The 21,961-nt window shown below is 41.5% G+C and overlaps 1 protein-coding gene across 1 annotated transcript in view; it reads left to right on the top strand.

Annotated features, from left to right (window-relative positions):
* Positions 1 to 5,721: 5,721 nt before the first annotated feature.
* MSR1 (macrophage scavenger receptor 1) overlaps positions 5,722 to 21,961 on the top strand; it is a 42,183-nt gene continuing 25,943 nt past the window's right edge. Inside the window, exons 1-4 of the mRNA XM_040334672.1 lie at positions 5,722 to 5,824; positions 11,124 to 11,237; positions 13,010 to 13,117; positions 15,396 to 15,742. Of these exons, the coding sequence (XP_040190606.1) occupies positions 11,132 to 11,237; positions 13,010 to 13,117; positions 15,396 to 15,742 (561 nt within the window). The 5' untranslated portion in view covers positions 5,722 to 5,824; positions 11,124 to 11,131. The remainder of the gene's footprint in view (positions 5,825 to 11,123; positions 11,238 to 13,009; positions 13,118 to 15,395; positions 15,743 to 21,961) is intronic.

A 21,961-nucleotide genomic window follows, 5' to 3' on the forward strand; every position in this document is an offset into this window, starting at 1 on the left:
ATAAAAATGCATTGATCTATGTAAAAATGACACTGGCAGGAAAGGGGTTAACACTGGGGGGATCAAGGGATTACCTGTGTTCCCTGGGTGTGTTCTAACTGTAGGGGGATGGGCTGCCAGGGACATGACAGAGATCACTGTTCCTGATGACTGCGAACAGAAGATCTCTGACATGTCATCTGTCAGAATGAGGATTTGCCCTGTTTGCAAAGGCAAATCGCCATTCTGCCTCTGTACTAGGCGATTGTGGGTCCCCGGCGGACATCGAGTCCGCTCGACCTGCGGGGAAACGCTCCCACAGCAACTGCGCCTGTGCGAGCCGACTTCCAGCTACAGCGATTCATGCTAGAGAGCCAACCTGCTGCCATATAGTGACAGCAGCTAGTAGGCAAACAGTTAAAGAATATGCATTCTATTTCATTTTTTACATATAGCTCTATAAAAGGCTTCAGCTTCAGTACATAGTCTTTATTGCCAAGAAATTTTTATTTCCCTTTCAGAGCATTTTTTTTCATTTTGACGATACAGGAAAACCTTGGATTAAGAGTTTTTTTTTTTTTTTATAAATTTTGACTTAAAAAAATAAAGGTGCCTCTAAGGCCCCATACACACGATAGAATCCATCCGCAGATAAATCCCAGCAAATGGGTTTCTGCGGATAGATCCTATGGTGTGTACACGCCAGCGGATCTGTTTCCGCGGAGAAATCTCCTCTGGGATGGATTCCAGCAGATCGGATATTTGCTGACATGCAGAACAAATCCATCTGCTGGAATCCATTCCAACGGATGGATCCGCTCGTCTGTACAGACTTACCGGATCCATCCGTCCAAAGGGATTCCCCGCACGCGTCGTAATGATTTGACGCATGCGTGGAATTACTTATATGACAGCGTCGCGCCCGTCGCCGCGTCATAATAGCGGCGACGGCGCGACACGTCATCGCCAGAGGATTTCAGCGCGGATTTCAATGCGATGGTGTGTACACGCCATCGCATAGAAATCTTCTGAAATCCTCGAGAGGATTTATCCGCGGATACGGTCCGCTGGACCGTATCTGCGGATAAATCCTCTCGTGTGTATGGGGCCTAAGAGTAATAATATGGTCACATTTAATGAGGGTACAACATTTAGCAAATCACATGTTGCATGATTAAAACAGGCACATCTAAGTATGTAGGCATCTGGGGTAAAGCTGTCCACATAGACCACCCCCTGCACCACCATCAACGTCATCCCTTCCACGTTGCACTCCACGAGTGCTTCAAGCCTTATTTTCAGATCGCTCTACTGCAGGGTAGTCTTCCCAGTAATGATTGCAGACTGACAGCAGTGAGAGCTGGTGGCGCGTTGGATGGTCTAAGTGGACAGCTTTACCCAGGATCATCATATCTTAGGCTTTGTAGTCTACCCTAATGTATCATACATGTTTTTTCAGGACAGATGGGGTTTTAACTTTGTAGCAAATTTGGATACATACTTTTGCATTGCATTTTCTGCACAGTGGAGATCAGCCAGCAATAGGTCACTATAGCAGGGATCCACTGCTGTGGAGAGATGTGGAAAGAGCTGTAACAGCTCTGTATGAGTCTTTGTACTGAAAGGAAGTGATGTCATGTAATTTGTGACATCACTTCACTTCCAATGTAAACACAGAGAAATGTTTACATGTGCTTCTACAACTTGCTCCTATGGAGTATAAGCACAGGAACTGATCATTTTCAGCACCAAAGCTCAGAGCTGGACTTCCACTATCACTGACAGCTGTCTCTTCTAGTGCCAGTGCCAGCAGGGGCCCTAGGAGCCACTGAAGCTGACTGTGTTTTTTTTTTTCAATCAGCACAGGGGACAAATAGCTTTTATCTCAGTGCGTTTTTAAAATGGCAACTGGGACTCAAGTGTTCACCTTTTCTTTTCAAAATTCAAGCTCCTCTATAAACCAATACAATACAATATATAAAAAATATATAAAATATCAAGAGTTTTGACTTGACTGGCTGTATATTTGTTGCAAGTCAATACTCAGAATGTATTGAAAAAGCCAGAGACCGATAAGCAACTTACATGTGCAGAAGAAATTCAAAAAACAAGGTACCGATATATCATCAGCCTCATTGCTCTTGTGTAAGCAAACCAATTTCACCTTCAGGCCCCATTCACATTTAGCATAATGGAAGCACACATTTTTTTTGGCACATTTTTACTGTGACACGCATTGAGCAGCCCGTTTTATTGAGTTGTCTTACACGTGGCAAAGTATCTCATGCATTTTTCGCTCATTTTTTTCACATGGCAAAATGTGTGTTTGTTTCTGTATTTGATGTGCTGTTAACAATAATTGGCACCAAAAGCGCAGCGAGCTAATTTTAGGTGTATAGAGGTGGCCATACACTATAATCTGATTGTGTGCTTCCATTATGCTAAATGTGAATGGGGCCTGAAGGTGAAATTGGTTTGCTTACACAAGAGCAATGAGGCTGATGATATATCGGTACCTTGTTTTTTGAAATTCTTCTGCAAATGTAAGTTGCTTATCGGTCTCTGGCTTTTTCAATACATTCTGAGTCTTGACCTGCAACAAATATACAGCCAGTCAAGTCAAAACTCTTGATATTTTTTTATATTTAGGGCCAGTAACGAAAGTGAGAGGTCGCCAGTCAGAGCCTACATTTTTCTTTTAGTGTCTAGAAAAAGTATTCACACCCCTTGAAATTTTCCATATTTTGTAATTTTACAACCAACAATTTAAATGTATTTTACTAGGGATTTTATATGATAGACCAACACAAAGTGGCACATAATTTTGAAGTGGAAGGAAAAGGATAAATAGTTTTCATTTTTTTTAAACTAAATATGTGAAAAGTATGGCGTGCATTTGTATTCAGTCACCTTTACTTTGATACCAGTAGCTAAAATCGAGTGGAACTAATTGCCTTCACAAGTCACCTAATAGGTAAATAGAGTCCACCTGTGTGTAATTTAATTTCAGCATAAATGCAGCTGTTATGTGAAGCCCTAAGGTTTTCTAGAGAAACTTAGTAAACAAACAGCATCATGAAGGCCAAGGAACACACCAGACAGGTCAGGGATAAAGTTGTGGATAAGTTTAAAGCAGGGTAAGGTTATAAAGAAAATATCCCAAGCTTTCAACATCTCACGGAGCACTATTCAATCCATCATAATCCATCAAAATGGAAAGAGTACTGCAAACCTACCAAGACATGGCCAGGCAAGGAGAGTATTAATCAGAGGAGCATCCAAGAGGCCCATGGTAACTCTGGAGGAGCTGCAAAGATCCACAGCTCAGGTGGGAGAATCTCTCCACAGGACAACTATTAGTCATACACTCCACAAATCTGACTTTTATGGAAGAGTGGCAAGAAGAAAGCCATTGTTGAAAGAAAGCCATAACAAGTCCTGTTTGCAGTTTGTGAGAAACCAAGGAGGAGACACAGCAAACATAGGAAAAGATGTTCTGGTCCGATGAGACCAAAATGTTACTTTTTGGCCTAAAAGAAAAATGTTATGTGTGGCGGAAAACTAACATAGCACATCACCCTAACCACACCACCCCCACCGTGAAACATGGTGGTGGCAGAATCAAGTTGTGATTATGCATTTCCTCAGCAGGACCAGTAAAGCTGGCCAGGGTTGACTAGAAGATGAATGGCCCCAAATACAGGACATTTTTAGAAGAAAACCTATTAAGAGTCTGTTAAGACTTGAGACTTGGTTCACCTTCCAGCAGGACAACAACCCTAAACATACACCCAAGCTACAATGGAATGGTTTAGATCAAAGCAGATTCATGTGTTAGAATGGCCCAGTCAAAGTCCAGACCTAAATTCAACTGAGAATCTGTGGCAAGACTTGAAAATTGCTGTTCACAGACGCTCTCCATCCAATCTGACAGAGCTTGAGGTATTTTGCAAAGAAGAATGGGCAAACATGTCACTCTCTAGATGTGCAAAGTTGGTAGATATATCCCAAAAAGACTTGCAGGTGTAATTGCAGCAAAAGGTGGTTCTACAAAGAATTGACTCAGGGGGGCTGAATACAAATGCATGCCACACTTTTATTTATTTGTAAAAAATAAAATAAAACCATTTATAATTTTTACCGTATTTATCGGGGTATTGCGCGCTCCGGCCTATAGCGCGCACCCCCTAAATTGGACCCGACATTCCTGTAAAAAAAGATTTTTGTACTTACAGTTTTGGTGTCTTGCGCGGCGTCCATCGGCGGCCTCGTCGGGTCCGGCGTCCGTCTGCGGCTTTGGGTGTCCTCTTCATCGGGTCTGGGCGTCCTTCTGCGGCGTCCTCCCCGCTCAATCCTCGCTTTCCCGCGCCGAATTTGAATACTGCGCCGGCATATACCGAGCGCAGTACACTCGCGTATAGTCGGCAATGCTCGGCTACTCTCGCCCTCACGTCCTGTACGTCCAGGACGTGAGTGCGAGAGTAGCCGAGCATTGCTGACTATTCACGAGTGTACTGCGCTCGGTATATGCCGGCGCAGTATTCAAACTCGGCGCGGGAAAGCGGGTATCGGCGTATATTGCCCACCCACAATTTTGCCCTGATTTTCAGGGCAAAATAGTGCGAGGTATACGCCGATAAATACGGTATTTCACTTCACAATTTTGTGCCACTTTGTGTTGTTCAATCACATAAAATCCCCCCCAAAAAATTATATTTTTGGTTGTAACATGGCAAAATGTGGAAAATTTCAAGGGGTGTGGATACTTTTTCAAGGCACTGCAAGGAAGGTAGTGTAGTAGCCTAAATAGATAACCCCAAATGTGTCAGGTAGTAATCCCCAATAATAATGCCCGTACAGGAATGTACACTTGTGAATGAGCCAAATATAGTAAGCAGAAATATCACTGCAGTCACCGCCGTCCTTTGAACACCAGAGGCCGCAAGAGGTACTATGTAGCGTGGTATCGATGGTCAGATCCGACTGGTCGGCTGTGGAACGCACTTCTGCTTCCTTGTTGCGCTGCTGTAGCCACGCCCTGATGCGTTTCGTCACTTCCGACTTCGACGCGTTTCGTCACTTCCGACTTCGACATTACTACCTGACACATTTGGGGTTATCTATTTAGGCTACTACACTATCATCTGTGTTTGTGTCTATTTGCTTTAATTTCATGTGTCCTCCCTGAGACCAACCGTGACAGTGATTGAGGATTGTGAGTTATGTGTTTAAAGGATCAATAGCTGTTTGTTGTTCCTGTCTGTGGTAAGCCTGCACCCCAGAAGGGGGAGTATTTCACAGTTATTTGGGTGTACTCATTTGACTGGTGTAGGGTGCACTAACACCTCTTACATGATCACTCAACACATCATTTTTCACATTCCCCTTTTTAAGCTTTTTTATGAGCTTTCCTTTACCACTCTTTTAGCGCTGTTTTATCATCTGAACTTTGGTTCTTTTAATATTTGATACTCTGTTTTATACTTTTAAATGGGCTTCCATTTATTTAAATAGCTGCTTTTGGGATTAATACCAATTTTAGTGCTTTATTTATTGGTATTTCCTTTACACATCACTTTTTCTCTTGGGATCCGTTGAAACATTGTTCTCTGGCGCCGGGAGTGCATTATAGGCCTTTTTTTGCACCATATCTTTATCTTACTGCAAGGAAGGTGCCTGTAGTTTGCTTACATAGTAAATATACAGACCACTAGTGCTGTGTCAGATGACAATATGAGTCATCATTCTGTTTTAAAGGAAAGAAGTCTCATTTCAAATCCTAGTTTCATATGGAAGTCTAAGAACGTTACTTCACCACTTCATCCTATTTCAGCGTGAAATAAAGGTGAGACCACTAATAATTTGCTAAAAAATTTATTTTAGCTTCTTTTAATCTAAATCCGCAACACGCTGTTGGAACTTTTTATTTTATTTTTATTCAGGATACTCACACAGCCTTCGTGCACAATTTTATCTACCTATATACTTATTTTCAATGAGACTGCATGATGTTGCTTATATAAAAAGGCCATCACAGTCAATGCTGCATCAAAAGAGAGCCATTCATATTTGTTGTGTGGTCAGTGCTTGACTTAATAAATGTCTCTATAGAGTTTGCTTTCCTCATTAAAGGAATAGGATGCAAATAGCAGATTAAATAGTCATAGCTAGCAGGAGTTCAAAGTGTAGAGTACAGTAATGACAATGAAAAAATTGCGTTCCCTTAAAATGTTAAACCTTACAGACCTTGTTTTATAATTCTTTAAGTTCACTGTAGTTCTTGTTACACCCTGTTCATACTGACTTCTTTGCAGTGCTTTACAGAACATTATGTTACATTTTTCAGTGTTTAAAAAAATCATGGGATGAAAGGAAAATCCTGGATCGCCGCACTCCTCAAAAAACGATGTCTTTATTCAAAACATGAAAAAACAACAAAAATTCATATGGAAAAAACAGCCAAAATTCATGCAGTCAAACAAGAAGTGGACTAGGAAAAAGGAGCTCTTTTTGGCTGTTTTTTCCATATGAATTTTTGTTGTTTTTTCATGTTTTGAATAAAGACATAGTTTTTTGAGGAGTGCGGCGATCCAGGATTTTTCTTTCATCCCATGCTAATTGAGCACAGCCAGCACCCTCTTGGTTTGTTGGGACGGAAGCAACGGGGATTAATTGTTTTATAGAGCAGTATACTTTTTTTCACTTTAAAAAAATCATCAAATGAAACACAGCATTTTCTGCTGAATCAGTTTTGATATTTAATCACCCCCTTCCTGATCAGGCCTTTTTTTACTATTCGGTACTGTGCTACTTTAACTGTTAATTTCATGGTCCTGCGACGCTGTACCCAAATAAAATGTCCTTTTCGCCACACAATGCAACATTTCTTTTGGTGGTATTTGATAACAAATGGTATTTTTATTTTTTGCGATATAAACGAAAAAAGTTAAACAATATTTTCTACTTTTTGTTATAAAACACATCCAATAAAAATAATTTTGTTATAAATGTAGGCCAAACTGTATTCAGCTACATGTATTTGGTAAAAAATCCCAGTAAGCGCATATTTATTGGTTTGAGGAAAAAAAATTATAGCGTCTACAAACTGTGGTGTACAGTATATAGCATTTTAGCTCTAAAAATAGTGCCTAAATACCGCCTGAAAAACTCCTGCTCTGCAGTCAGAGGCCTTGTACACACGACCCTTTTCCTCGACAGAATCCATCAAGAAACTTGGTGGCAGAGCTTTTTTTTCCAGAGGAAAACGGTCGTGTGTATGTTTTTCGTTGAGGAAACTAGCGTGGATCTCGATGAGAAAAAAAAAAACAAGTTCTCTTTTTCCTCGTCGGGAGTCTCAATTTCCTTGTCGTGTTTCTCGTCGGGCTGGTTTATGACAAGAAACACGTTCGTGTGTATGCTTAGAAACCCGTGCATGCTCAGAATAAAATATGAGATGGGAGCATGCCTTCGGTAAATGTAGGGTTTGTAATGGAGATAGCACATTCGTCACGCTGTAACAGACTGAAAATCGCGAATCGTCTCTCACCAAACTTTTACTATCACGCAGTAACCTGAGATTAGCAAAAGCAGCCCCAAGGGTGGTGCCAGTGGAATCAAACTTCCCCTTTATAGTGCCGTCGTACGTGTTGTACGTCACCGCGTTTGAGAACAACAAGATTTTGTCTTGACAGTGTGTACGCAAGAAAGCCTGACAAGGAACAAGTCGAGGAAAACAATGTTTAATTCACGTCGAGTTCCTCGGTCGTGTGTACGAGGCCTCAGTGTGAAAGCCTGAGGGCTTTCACACTGGAGCGATGTGCTAGCAGGACTGCTCCAAAAGTCCAGCTAGCAGCATCTTTGGAGCGGTGAATGAGCGGTGTGTTTACCGCTCCTCCACCGCTCCTTCCCATTGAAAGCAATGGGAAACCACAGTAATACCGCTGGCAATGCGCCTCTGCAGAGGCGCATTGCGGACGGTATTAACCCTTTTTCGTCCGCTAGTGGGGGTTAAAACCACACTGCTAGCGGCCGAATACCGCCGCAATTATGCGGCAATTCTGATGGTATAGCGCCGCTATACCCTCAGTGCACCTCCCGACCCAGTGTGAAAGGGGCCTTATGCAACTTTTACTTTCTGACTGCATATCACATTTTTTGAGGTGCTAAAATGCCAGGACAGTACAACCCCCCCCCCCCCCCCCCCCCCCAAATTACCCCATTTTGAAAAGTAGACACCCCAAGGAATTTGCTGAGAGGCATGTTGAGCCAATTAAATATTTAATTTTTTGCTAAAAGTTTCTGGAAATGTATTTATTTATTTATTTTTTACACAAAGTTTTCACTTAAAGTGGAGGTTCACCCGGAAATAAACATTTTTAAACTTAGATTCCTGCTCATTTTGTCTAGGGGAATCGGCTAGTTGTTTTAAAATCAAAGCTGTACTTACCGTTGTAGAGAGCGATCTTCTCCGCCGCTTCCGGGTATGGGCTGCGGGACTGGGCGTTCCTATTTTGATTGACAGTCTTCCGACAGGCTTCCGACGGTCTCATCCATTGCGTCACGATTTTCCGAAAGTAGCCAAACGTCGGTGCGCAGGCGCAGTATAGAGCCGCACCGACATTCGGCTTCTTTCGACTACTCGTGACGCGATGGATGCGACCGTCGGAAGCCTGTCGGAAGACTGTCAATCAAAATAGGAACGCCCAGTCCTGAAGACCATACCCGGAAGCGGCGGAGAAGATCGCTCTCTACAATGGTAAGGACAGCTTCGATTTTAAAACAACTAGCCGATTCTCCTAGACAAAATGAGCATCAATCTAAGGGTAAAAATGTTTTTATGGGTGAACTCCCGCTTTAATTGATATATTGCTTACTCATGCCATAGGTATATGTAAAATTACTCCCCAAAATACAATCTGCTACTTCTCCTGAGTATAGGGATACTATATGTGTGAGACTTTTTGGGAGCCTGAAAACCAATCACTGCCTTCAGGCATTAAAAGGGCGTAAATTGCTAATTTCACTTCCTCACTATCCTAACACAGTTTGACAGGCCCTGAAATGCCAAAATAGCACAAAACCCGCCCACATGACCCCTCTTCAGAAATTAGATACCCCAAGGAATTTAATAAGAGGCATGGTGAGTATTTTGCAGGTCTCATTTTTTGTCACAAGGTTTTGAAGTTTGAAAAAAAAGAAAAGAAAAAAAAAAATTGTTTTCTTTCTTAATTTTCCATAAAATTGTGGCAACAAATGAAATCTGCAAAATACTAACCATGGGCCAGATTCTCAAAGAGATACGACGGTGTATCTCCTGATACACCATCTTATCTCTGAGTTAGACCGGTCGTATCTATGCGACTGATTCATAGAATCAGTTACGCATAGATATGCCTAAGATCCGACAGGTGTCTTAACTGCAATTTAAAAATGGCCGCTGGGGGCGTTCTCGCTGATTTACGGCGAGGATATGTAAATCAGCGAGATACGTCATTTTACGTCGTTTACGTAAGCGTTTTCCCGGCGTATACTTACCCCTGCTTCTATGAGGCGCAGCCAATGTTAAGTATGGCCGTCGTTCCCGCGTCAACATTTTTTTTTATGTTGTTTGCGTACGTCGATTCACAAAAGCGCTGGACGCAAGTTACGCTCGAGCCGAAACCAATGACGTCCTAGCGACGTCATTAGGAGCAATGCACGCTGGGAAAATTCACGGACGGCGCATGCGCATTTAAATCGGCGTGGGGACGCGCCTGATTTAAATACTACACTCCCCCTAGCCGCGGAAATTTAATTCCGCCGGAGGATTTACGATCTAAAGATCCGCTGATCTATCTGAATCTGGCCCCATGTCTCTTAGCAAATACCTTAGGGTGTGTACTTTCCAAAAAGGGGTAATTTCGGGGGTTGTACTATCCTGGCATTTCAGGGCCTCTGAACCTGTGATAAGTAGTCAGGAAGTATAATGAGGAAATAACACTTAAAAGCCTGAACTGTGGCTGGACTATGAAAAAGTCTCTTACATGTGGTATGCCAATACTCAGGAGAAGCAACAAGATGTACTGTATTTTGGGGTGTAATTTCACATATACCCATGGCATGTGTGAGCAATAAATAATTTAAGTGACAACTATCTGTAAAAAAATAAATACATTTTTTTTGTCATTTCCAAAAACTTGTGGCAAAAAATAAAACATTCCATGGGTTCAACATGCCTCTCAGCAAATACCTTAGGGTGTCTACTTTCCAAAAAGGGGTCATTTTGGGGGGGGTGTTTGAACTGTCCAATGCCCAACATTAGAAGCTTATGCCACACATCACCCACTATTCTAACTACTTAAAGACCAAGCCCTTTGAGTAGGGGTACCAGGCAGGACATCTGGAAAATGCCTCCAGGCCAAAAATCACTGGCCTGGACCTGAAGACTGAGGCCCCGTACACACGACCAGTTTCCTCGGCAGAATTCAGCTTCCGACCGAGTTTCTGGCTGAATTCTGCCGAGGAAACTGGCCGTGTGTACACTTTCAGCCGAGGAAGCCGACGAGGAGCTCGGCGAGGAAATAGAGAACATGTTCTCTATTTCCTCGTTGTTCTATGGGAGCTCTCTCCCCGCCGAGCTCCTCGGCGGCTTCAGGGCTGAACTGGCCGAGGAACTCGATGTGTTTGGCACGTCGAGTTCCTCGGCCGTGTGTACGAGGCTTGATCAGTGCTGGATCAAATCACAGCACCGCCTGGGCGGCTGGCGCCAGTGCACCCCATGCCCGGGAGTGCAGCTCACATACTAAATACGTGATCTGGCGCAGCAGAGACGCCTTGCCACCATATATGTAAGTTATAGGGTCAGCAAGCAGTTAAGAAAGATAGATAGCATTATACAGGGTGGGCCATTTATATGGATCCACCCGGGTGGGCCATTTATATGGATACACCTTAATAAAATGGGAATGGTTGGTGATATTAACTTCCTGTTTGTGGCACATTTTTATATGTAAGGGGGGAAACTTTTCAAGATGGGTGGTGACCATGGCGGCCATTTTGAAGTCGGCCATTTTGAATCCAACTTATGTTTTTGGTGTATTCATATAAATGGCCCACCCTGTACTTCGGGAATTTGCAACACTTGTAAATTGTGTTATATTTTACAGTGATCTATATGGCAAGGTGGTCAAAAAAATCTGAAAATAATGAAGACATTACTTGCTTTGACCCAATTGAGGATCGGTTGGATAATGTGTCACAGAAGTCCCTTATTCCACCCGGTAAATATTTGTGTTGTGCTGTTTTAAAAGAATATAATCTTTTTGATTTTCTTAACTTATTTAATGAGTAAACGGTAAAACTGAAAATCCTGCTTAGTTCTCCTTATTATATGCAATGTTTAAGAGGGTGCTGGAAAGGTTGATTTACTAAAGGCAAATAGACTGTGCTGTCTCTTCTGACTTTTTAATTTTCCTTGCACTGGATTGGGTATTCTTCGCAAAGTGAAGCTTTACCGTATTTACTAAGCTCTGGAGCAACTGCACTTTGAAAAGTGCACAGTCTATATGCCTTTGGTAAATCAACCCCTTAGTATTTACCATAATTAATTCTGTACTGTACTGGGAGATCTCATTTTCAATTTTAACCACTTGCTTACTGGGCACTTATACTCCTTTCCTGCCCAGGCCATTTTTCGGCTTTCAACGCTCTCACATTTTCTTACAATTGTGTGGTCATGCTACACTGTACCCATAAGACATTTTTATCATTTCACACAAATAGATCTTTCTTTTGGTAGTATTTAATCACTACTTTTTTTTGTTAAACACACAAAAAAAGACCAGAATTTATAAAAAAAAAATGTTTTTCATATTTTGTCATAACATTTTGCAAACAGGTAATTTGTCTCCTTCACTGATGGGCACTGATAAGGCTGCACTGATGTGAACTGATGGGCTACAATGATGGGCACTGATGAGGTGGCATTGGTGGGCATTGATCAGGAGGCACTGATGAGGCTACACAGATGAGTGGCACTGATGGGCACTGTAAGGCAGCATGAAGAGGTAGCACTGATTAGGCAGCACTGAAGGGCACTGATAGGAGGCACTGATAGGTGGCACTGATGGGTGTTATTAGGCAGCACTAATGGGCATTGATAGGCACTGGGAGGCGGCACTAATAGGCAGCACTCTAACAAAAGCTGTGGCTTCTTTTTCCTTCATGCTGACAGCATGAAAGGAAAAACGATAACCAGCATCTGTTTATTTCCATGGTTAGCTGTCATTGGCCCTTTACCCGATCTATGATCAGCCGAGTCTCACGGACTCAGAGACCATAGAGCTTGCGGGAAGCGTGAGAATGGGGGGACGTCTATGGACACCCTCCTGGCAATTTAGGCCCGCACTGTAGCCATCTAATAGCTATAGCACAGGCAGCAAGTGGTTAAACTAGATCTGAACACTATGGGGGTTATTTATGAAAGGCAAATCCACTTTGCACTAAGAGTGCACTACAAGTGCACTGAACGTGAATTTGGAAGTGCAGTCACTGTAGATCTGAGGGGGACATGCAAGGAAAATAAAAAACAGCATTTTTGCTTGCGCATGATTGGATGATAAAATCATCAGAGCTTCCCTTAATTTCAAAGCTTCCCCTCAGATCTACAGCGATCTACAGCAACTGCACTTTCAAGTGTACTTGTAATTCAGAGTGGATTTCCCTTTAGTAAATCAACCCCTATCTGTCCTAATAAAAGGTTATAGTTCTAAAAGCTGGGTGCTTTTTTTGTGGAAAATACTGTTTGTTTATTAGTGTTTTCATACCATACAAGCAGTCAATAGACACAACATTCCACGTTCCACAGTAACCTGGTCTACTCCATCCTGAAGCTGGGCTTTTGGGATTGTATGTTAATATGGGGACTATCGTCAGAGTAACTTGAAGTCTGCCCATAGGCATTCTCCTGAGAAAAATCTAAAATGTAAGAAATAGTTTTTTAAATTATATATATATATATATATATATCAATCATTTTTTTATTTTATTTCAGGTATAACTACTCCAAAAAATGAAAGGAAACTGAAGTCTGCGATTGCTGCCATTGTTTTACTTTATATCATCGTACTTGGTCTTCTAGTAGCTACTCTCAGGCTAAAAGGTACAGTGCAGACATAACTACAGAAATAAACATTAAAATTCCTTTTTGGTTATACCAATTAAAGCTTAATGTAGAATTCCAGCTAAAGCCTAACTGACTAACCTGTGTGAAAAAGATGTATATACTTACCTATTTTGTGCCTGCTCCATTCTAGTCACGTGATTTGCCCCCCCCCCCCTGTCAGCCATTGGTAGTTGTAGGGGAGAGGAGGGAACGACGACAATGATGGCACCATTGGAGCCTATGAGTGATGTCATTGGTCCTGGCTTTCACAGCCATTGTTGGGCACTCTCTCCTCTCCCCTAAAGCTACATAGTAATCATGTGACTGGACTGCGGCGGGCTTAAAATAGGTAAGTATATACCGTAAACCTTTTACTAAACAGGAAAGATAGTATAGTTGTTGGAGGTGGAAAGACGCATTTTTAAGACTATTTAGGCTTTATCTGGAATTATACTTTAAGATTTGTGTGCATGCAATATTTGTCAATGCTAAGGGTGATGATATGGTAATGACCTAGGTCATGATATAAATAGTGAAGATAGATAGATAAATAAATAACCCAGATTATAGTCATACATATGAAACACTTTAGGGCATGATTCTGGACAGTCCTGACAAAGAACAACCCTATCGGGGTTGATTTATTAAAGTGATTGTAAAGGTTTTTTTTTTTTTAAATAACCAACGTGTCATACTTACCTGCTCCGTGGAAAGGTTTTGCACAGAGCGGCCCCGATCCTCCTTTTCTGGCGTCCCCCATGGCCCTCCTGGCTCCTCCTCCTCATCGAGTACCCCCACAGAGAGACGCTTTCCATGGGGAGTCCTGCTGTTGCATCCATTGCTCCTGCTGCTATATATCTATCCAATAAGGACCCGAGACAGCAACTGGAGCTGCTGTGCTTGTCCCCATAGCTGGAACGATCGGGCTCTGGTAAAAAAAAGGGGGGCTCTGGGGGCAGCGCAGGCTATTTGGCCGCAGTGGGGTGCTTTTGACCCCTGCTAGCGGCCAAAGAAAGCACTAATAGCACCAGAAAATATCACCTGAAAAGAGCCACTGCCGAAGTGCCCTGGCCATTGGTTGTCGGGGTCTGCGGGCAGGGGGGCTTATCGGAATCTGGGAGCCCCCTTTAATAAGGGGGCCCTAAGATACTGGCCCCCCACCCTAGGTGAATGAATATGGGGTACATCATACCCCTACCCATTCACCTGGAGGCAAAAATTCAATAAAAATTAATACACGACACAGGGTTTTTAAAGTAATTTATTAGTCAGCTCCGGGGGCCCCCCTCTCTTCTTTAGCTCTTTTACGAGGGGGGGCCTTCTTCTTCAACGGCGCCATCTGGTTCTCTTCCGCTCTCCGGGGGTCTTCTCCGCTCTCCGGGGGTCTTCTTCCATCTTCTCTGCTGTGATCTCGGAGCTCCCCAGTTCTTCTCCCGCTCGCTCTCCGGCGCCTTCTTCTTCAGGGCTGGCCGCCGCTATCTTCGTGTTAGCTCAATTACTAGCGGCGGCCAGCCCGCTCTTCTTCTGCCTTCTTCTCTTCTTCCGATGTTGACACAACGCTTCTTCCCGCTGTAATGCTGGGTGCGCGGTTCGCACCGATTTATATAGGCCTCTTATGATGTCACAGTCCCATCATGCTCCGGTACCTACGCAGAACAGACTGAGTTGGGGCCAAATTCATATACAACTAGAACCCAAAGCTCATCCCTATAAGTTATTGATAAAGCTTTTGAGCCTAGCTGCTGAGAGGAGGATTACAGAGATTGTGCTGTGAACTTTGAGGATTAGTTACAGTATGTTTAGGATGACCATTCAAATCACCACCCTGTAGTTCTTAAGAAAAATCCAGGTTGTAGATTTTGACAGCGTTGACAGGGTTTACCTCAGCTCCCCTTGGCCAGCTTGCTGTGCAATGCTTTATAATTAGAAGGAAGGTTTGTGTCCCCCAAAAGCCAGCCCACAGACTACCTTAAAAATGCACAGGTGAAGGGGGGATTTTCTGTAATACATTTTTGCCCAAAGATTACCTTTAACACCAAGTTTTCAGCATTTTAAGTCCTGTGTTGGGTGGAAATGAGTATAAGACCACTATGTTCTAAAAATAATAACTGAAACACATCTCTAATTGAAACAAGGTTAATTTAGCTATATTTTTCCTGTCACTGGCTTTTTTGGAATTTTTCTTAATAACCAGCTTCTGGACAAAGAAACCTGCGGCTGGCAGTCTACATGTGAAATTTATAAATTATGTATTACTTTCTAATCTCTTTTGAAGGTCAGATCTCCCAGTTTGAAAAATACAAACACATTTGCGAGGAAAAGCATGAAGGAGAAGATGGCAAAGAATCAGAAACAGGAAGCCTCCATGATTACTCCATTATTTTGAGCCAGCTTATACAAAACCTCTCTGACTGTAAATCACAATTTTCACTGAACTCAGCAAAACTGCAATCTCTAAGTAAAATATTAAATGAGAGCATATCACAGAGTCAGGAAAAGGACAAACGCATGCAGGACATACAAAAAACAGTAGGACAGTTAACCACTACACTAGATGACAGCGACAAGAAAATGGATTATATAAACATGACATTTTCTGAAAAGGTTCATATTCTGAAGGAGGTAAGAGTATTTGAAGGCTAGTTTCAAATGTTTAAGAAAAAAAACGAAACCTTGATTAAATCAAGAATAGACATGGGAATTTACAGGAATTATTCAAATATTCATTTAGGAAAATCTAAAAGGAGTTTCCTCTTTCAAGAGAGTTTAAATGAAAAGCTACTACTGAGCGTTTTGTAGCTTGAAGCCTGAAGCTACAAAACGCTAGAGGGGAAAAAAATCTATTATTCTCTATGGAGATGGTTCACATCTCCACTCCAAAACGCCTGAAGCCAGAAGTTCCAAAACGCCTGAAGCTCAAACAAGTTTTGGGACTTTTTTTAGGCAGATTTGGGCATTTTTCTGCTTTTAACATTGGTGATCCTAGACCTGTCCAAAATCGCGGCAAAACGCGGTAAAAAATGCTGCAAAAATCGCGGAAAACGCTACGCTCAGGTGTGAATGCAGCCTTAGAGCTACCCACACATAACTTCAGCAGCCTCTTAAAGGGTCACTAATGCAAGGTAGACAGACAGAATAGTGTAATGATTCTGTTAAAAAACGAGTAAATACCTATTAAATTCATTCATCTATATCACCTCCGGCATTCTAGTTTCTGTTCTCTCATTCACTTCCTGGTTTGCATTGTTTGTTCATGTAAGAACTACATTTCCCAGTATGAATTGTGGCAAGCCCAGTAATTCACACCTCCTTGAAGAGAGCGTCCTGCCACACAGATGTAGTTCCCAGGAGGGGGTGAGCATGTTACTGACCACCGCAGTAAAGCCTCCCATCACGGTGGTCAGTAAAATCAGACAAGCAGGAAGTGAACAGAACAGAGAAGAAATAGAGCAACGTCTGAGCAAAAACGAACAATGAGGAAGTGAAAAGAGGAATGTCTGCAGATAAAGGATGCTTATTATGAAAAAAAAAATCCTTTACAACCCCTTTAACTCTTCCTTTCATGGCTGAATATCAGCTCACTTTGACAGGCAACGTTTGCCTTACTCTACCCACCTTTTATACATGCATAATGGCCAGCAAGGCTACTCAATCTAGTGGTGAGACAGTAGGAATGAGTCTGGGGGTTGGGATTGAGGCAAGCTCCAACCTTACACAAATGCTTCAGAACATTGCCTTTTTTTTAAATCTCTTTATTGATTTTCTCCTTTCTCATATACAGATATATATTTCACATTTTCATTTATCTCCTTATTAAAATCACATTAATACAGACATTCCATGACATACTTTGCATCTTATTCCCATTTGATCTCTTTCTTATCCCTTTCTTCCATTGCTGTAGTTCCATCCCACTTCCGCGCCCCCCTATTCTGAAGCCGTTGTCACATTCTCTGTCCAATTTGCCCATATTTTCTTATACTTTTCCCCATTTCCTCTGTTATAGTATGTCTCTTTATACAATGACAAATTATTGTTTATCAAGGTTTTCCATTGCGCCACAGTGGGGGCTTCCGCTTTTTTCCAATTTAACACTATAGCCTTTCTTGCGTAAAAAAGCAGCAAACCCACCTGTATTCTTCTTTTTATAGGGGCCATAATTTCCTCTACTAGTCCTAACAGGCAGGTCCCTGCCTCCAGGTCAAGTTGGACTAACGTCACTTCATCAATTACTCTCAAGACCTCTCTCCAAAACCACCTTATCTTCGGGCAGGTCCAGAATATATGTATAAAGTTCCCTGGAATGCCTGAGCATCTCCAACAATTTTGAGGATTTAATGGAAATATTTTAAACAATTTATACGGTGTATAATAACTCCTATGTGTTATTTTAAATTGGATTAATTTGTCTCGAAGTGAGACTAAAATCTGAAATGGAAATTTGTATATCTCCCCACATTTTTCTGATGACAATTTTGGGACATCTCTCAACCAACACTCACATAATTTATTAATATCTGATGGTTCTGTTTTTACTAAATGGGTGTAAAGAGTTGAGATCAACCCTTTTTCTTTTCTCTTTCTCACCAGTTGTTCTAGGCATGTTTCTATTAGCTGCAGAAAGGCCATCGGGAAATTGGGCTACCAGGGCATGGACCAACTGCATATGTCTAAAAAAAATAATTCTCCGGCACATTCCATTTTTCTCTCATGTCTGCAAATGAGGATATTTTTTCCTCATATATTACTTGTGATATTTTTTTTACTTCAAATGTTGTCCATGCTCTAGGATCCTGAATGGAAGTTAAATGTGCCAATTCAGGATTTCTCCATAATGGAGTACTTGGGGATATATCTGTTTTTAGATTACTCTCTCTTGCTATACCTACTTTCCATACCCTTACTGTTGTTATCATTAACGGAGTTAAATCTCGCCTACATTTTAGCCCACGAAATGGTAATGCCTGCAGTGCCTCCAAAGACTGGACCACTGCCGCCTCCACCATTGAAAGCGGGATCATATCCATCTGGATTCAACCATCTCCTTATTGTCACCAGCTGAGTTGCAAGATAATATTTATATAGGTCTGGAAATGCTAACCCCCCCTGTTCCACTGGATGCATAAGTGTTTTTAGTTTTATTCTAGCTATTTTATTTTGCCATATGAATGAGGATAAGACACCATGTAGCTGTGTGAAAACATTTTTTGGTAACCATTGTGGTGAGTTTATAAACAGATATAGCAACTTAGGAAGGATCTTCATTTTTATTAAATTTATACGTCCCAAAAGAGACAAAGGAAGCGTTTCCCATATCTTTAGTTTTTTCTTGTATTCCTGCAGCACTGGGTCTAAATTTAGCTTTTTGAATTTCTCGACCTGGCGTGATATTATTATGCCCAGGTATATTTAAACTCGGTTACCCATCTCAGTAGAAGATTTGGGGTTGCTGTATCCTGCGCACCTTGATCAATAGCAAATAACAGTGATTTATCCCAGTTCACTTTAAGTCCTATAAAACCTGAGAAGACATTCAGTAGCTCTAGGGCTCCCTTCAGTGATGGGCCTGCATCCTTTAGAAATAACAGCATATCATCAGCATACAGGGCTACCCTCTCCTCCAGCCCCACTACTCGGAGTCCCTGGATGTCTTGTGAGGTCCTCAGACCCTCTGACACTGGCTCTATTGCTACTGCAAAAAGTGCCGGAGAGAGAGGGCAGCCCTGTCTTGTGCCTCTGTGCAGCTGAAAAAAGGATGACAGTTTTCCCCCCAATTTAACCGCTGACATAGTTTTTCTATATATTACTTGTACCCATTTAATAAATGTTACTGGAAACCCCATTCTTCTGAGTACCTCTCATAAAAAAGGCCATTTGATCGTATCAAAGGCCTTCTCTATATCTAGGGAGGCTACCGTTCTTGTTCCTTCACAATTATGAAACAAGAAAAAACAGGAAAAAAAGCGCCTCTAGGTCATCTGGTTTAATTACATAGATGGGTATAAGTCTCCAACACTTACATGTAATATTGCAGGAACAGGGGTGCAAGTGAGGATGTATGACGTGAAGATAACTCGTGTCTCAATCCTGGTGACGGACGAGCGGATCAGCTGGAAGAGAAGCAGGGGCTGATGGCTGTGTAGGAGCGGTGCTGGAGCACGGCGCTCAATCCATTCAAGTTTTATGGACGGTGGCCGATAGGGGCCAAAGCAGGATAGTACAAAGTAATGCAGGTGTACGGCACTCGTTCCGGAGGCGGTGATGTCAGCGGGACGGTGGCCGACAAGGGCCAATGTAAAACACAACGCGTTTCAGAGCCTAGCGTCAGTCAGTAACAAGACAGCGCGCTCCTTTTTCAAGTGTAAAAGAGGGAAGGCCAAACAGGAATATAAAGGGGAAAACATGTGAGTGAAATTAGCCAATGGGGAGCCTGGAAATACGATCGGTATACAACAGTTAAGAAAGGGAAGAAAGGAATTAAGGGAAAAACCAGTAATGGCTGTAAGAGGAAGAAAAGTCAGAAAAATATATATAATATGTGAATGTAAATGTGTATATGGAGGACTAGGCCAAATATAGCCATACTATAAAATTTGCACGGGAGCCAGATGAGAACAATAATAGTAAAGGTAAAAGGGCACTTCTCATATACAATTGAAAAATGGAGCAGGAAATAATTAATTAAAAATATAATATAAAATTCATATCAAGAATACGTTCATGGAAATTAAAATTATAAAAATATATGAAAATATAAGAAAATATAAAAAATGGAGATATAATAATATCAGAGCAACCAAGGAGATAATGGTAATGACCTAGTAGTCATTTTATATCAAAAGGGTATATGTATAGATACATGAACCTGTATACACATACGTCTATATATAAACACACATATATGCACACGTGTACAACATATACGTGCACATACGCAAAGGAAAATAACCTGATAGATAGAGAATCATTCATATGATTTTGGCCGGCAAAACTATATGAGGAAATATTAATAAAAATAATAGAATTATAAATATCAAAATAATAATAACAGCAAGTTTTACATAATGTAAATTATCATCATTGTAAGGGATACGGGGATTTTAAGGATCATAGATAACAACGGTTAATATTATCTATATTTTTGTATAATTATAAGATGGTATTTACATCCAATTCTTCATTTAAACCGAGAGGGGCGAGACAATTAAGCGTGAATATCCAGAAAGTTTCGCGCTCACAAAGGCGCGAAAAGCGCTCAGCCTCTGATAGTTTTTTGGGGATTGATTCAATGACCCATACCCGCAAGCCATCAGTTGACTGGTCATGGTGTTGCAAAAAATGGCGGGGGACGCTATGTTCATCGCAGCCTGCTTGGATAAGACGGCGATGTGTACCAAAGCGTTGTCTAAGTGGGTTGATTGTACGGCCCACATACAGAAGGTTACATGGACAAGAAAGGCAATACACAACGTAGTCGGTGGAGCAGTTGTAAAAGTTATCTAGCTTGTAGGTTTTTCCATTATGGACAAAGTGTTTTTGGCCATGGGAGACAAAATGGCAGGTTTTACAGCGAGATTTATTGCATTTATACATTCCAGTCAGAGGAGCCAAGCAAGTGGTGCTGGTTAATGTAAGATCTTTCAGTCTACTTTGGGCTATTTTATTTTTAAGGGTGGGGGCCCTCTTATATGTAATTTTAGGCTTGTCGCCTAAAGTGGAAACTAGATGTGGGTCTTGTTTTAAGATATTCCAATGTTTAGTTAGGATGTATTCCATCTTCTTATATTGTTCATGATATCCTGTGATGAAACGTACAGTAGATGTTTCAAGAGGTTTTTTCTGTTTTGGTTTTATTCCGGGTAAGAAAGTGTTGTGTGCTTGATCAATCAATGGTTCTGGGTATCCTTTTTCTAGAAATTTTCGTTTTAGATGTTGACTTTGTGTAATATAATCACTGTCCCTTGTGCAGTTATGTCTTAATCTACAGAATTGCCCCTTAGGTATATTTTTAATCCATATGGGGTGATGACAGCTGTTGAAGTGAAGATATGAATTACCTGCAGTAGGTTTGGTATAGTTTCGTGTAAATATACGTCCATCTTCATGACTCAATTCAAGATCGAGAAAGGCCAAACTTTCTATGTTCCACACAAAGGTAAAGGAAAGGCCTAGATTATTATCGTTACAGTATTCAACAAATGGACTTACTGTAGATTGAGGGCCATCCCAGATGATGATTACGTCATCAATATATCGGCCATAAAAAATTATGTGACGTGAAAAGGGATTATCTTTCAGAATAAAACGTTTTTCCCAATATCCCATGGTTAAGTTTGCATGAATATTTGTGAATAGTCTGCGTAGGTTTACATCTGTAGTTCTTTGTGGCATGAACCCTGTCTGATCTGAATCTATAATGGTCTTTGGTAATGGCTGTAATCTTAATGTTAATATTTTAGTTAGTATTTTGAAATCTATGTTCAATAGTGCTATCGGTCTATATGACGAGCATATTTTTGGATCCTTTCCTTCTTTGTATATTAATGTTATATGTGCCTGTCTCATAGAATCTGGTAATATTCCTTTCATTAGTCCACTTGTATATACCTCTGCCAATTTTGGAGCTAAAAGAGCTTCATATTTTTGGTAGAATTCAACAGGAATTCCATCTGGGCCTGGTGCTTTTTCTCCTGCAAATGTTTTTATAACCTTACTTATTTCTTCACTCGTTATTGGATCCAACAATGCCTCTCTCTCCCTATCCGACAACCATCCGAGGGCCACCCGGTCCAACAGTTCCGACATGTCCCCCCGGTGGAGGCCGGAGGGGAAAGAAGAGGC

Source organism: Rana temporaria, chromosome 1 (assembly GCF_905171775.1).
Source record: "Rana temporaria chromosome 1, aRanTem1.1, whole genome shotgun sequence".
Taxonomy (NCBI): Eukaryota; Metazoa; Chordata; class Amphibia; order Anura; family Ranidae; genus Rana; species Rana temporaria.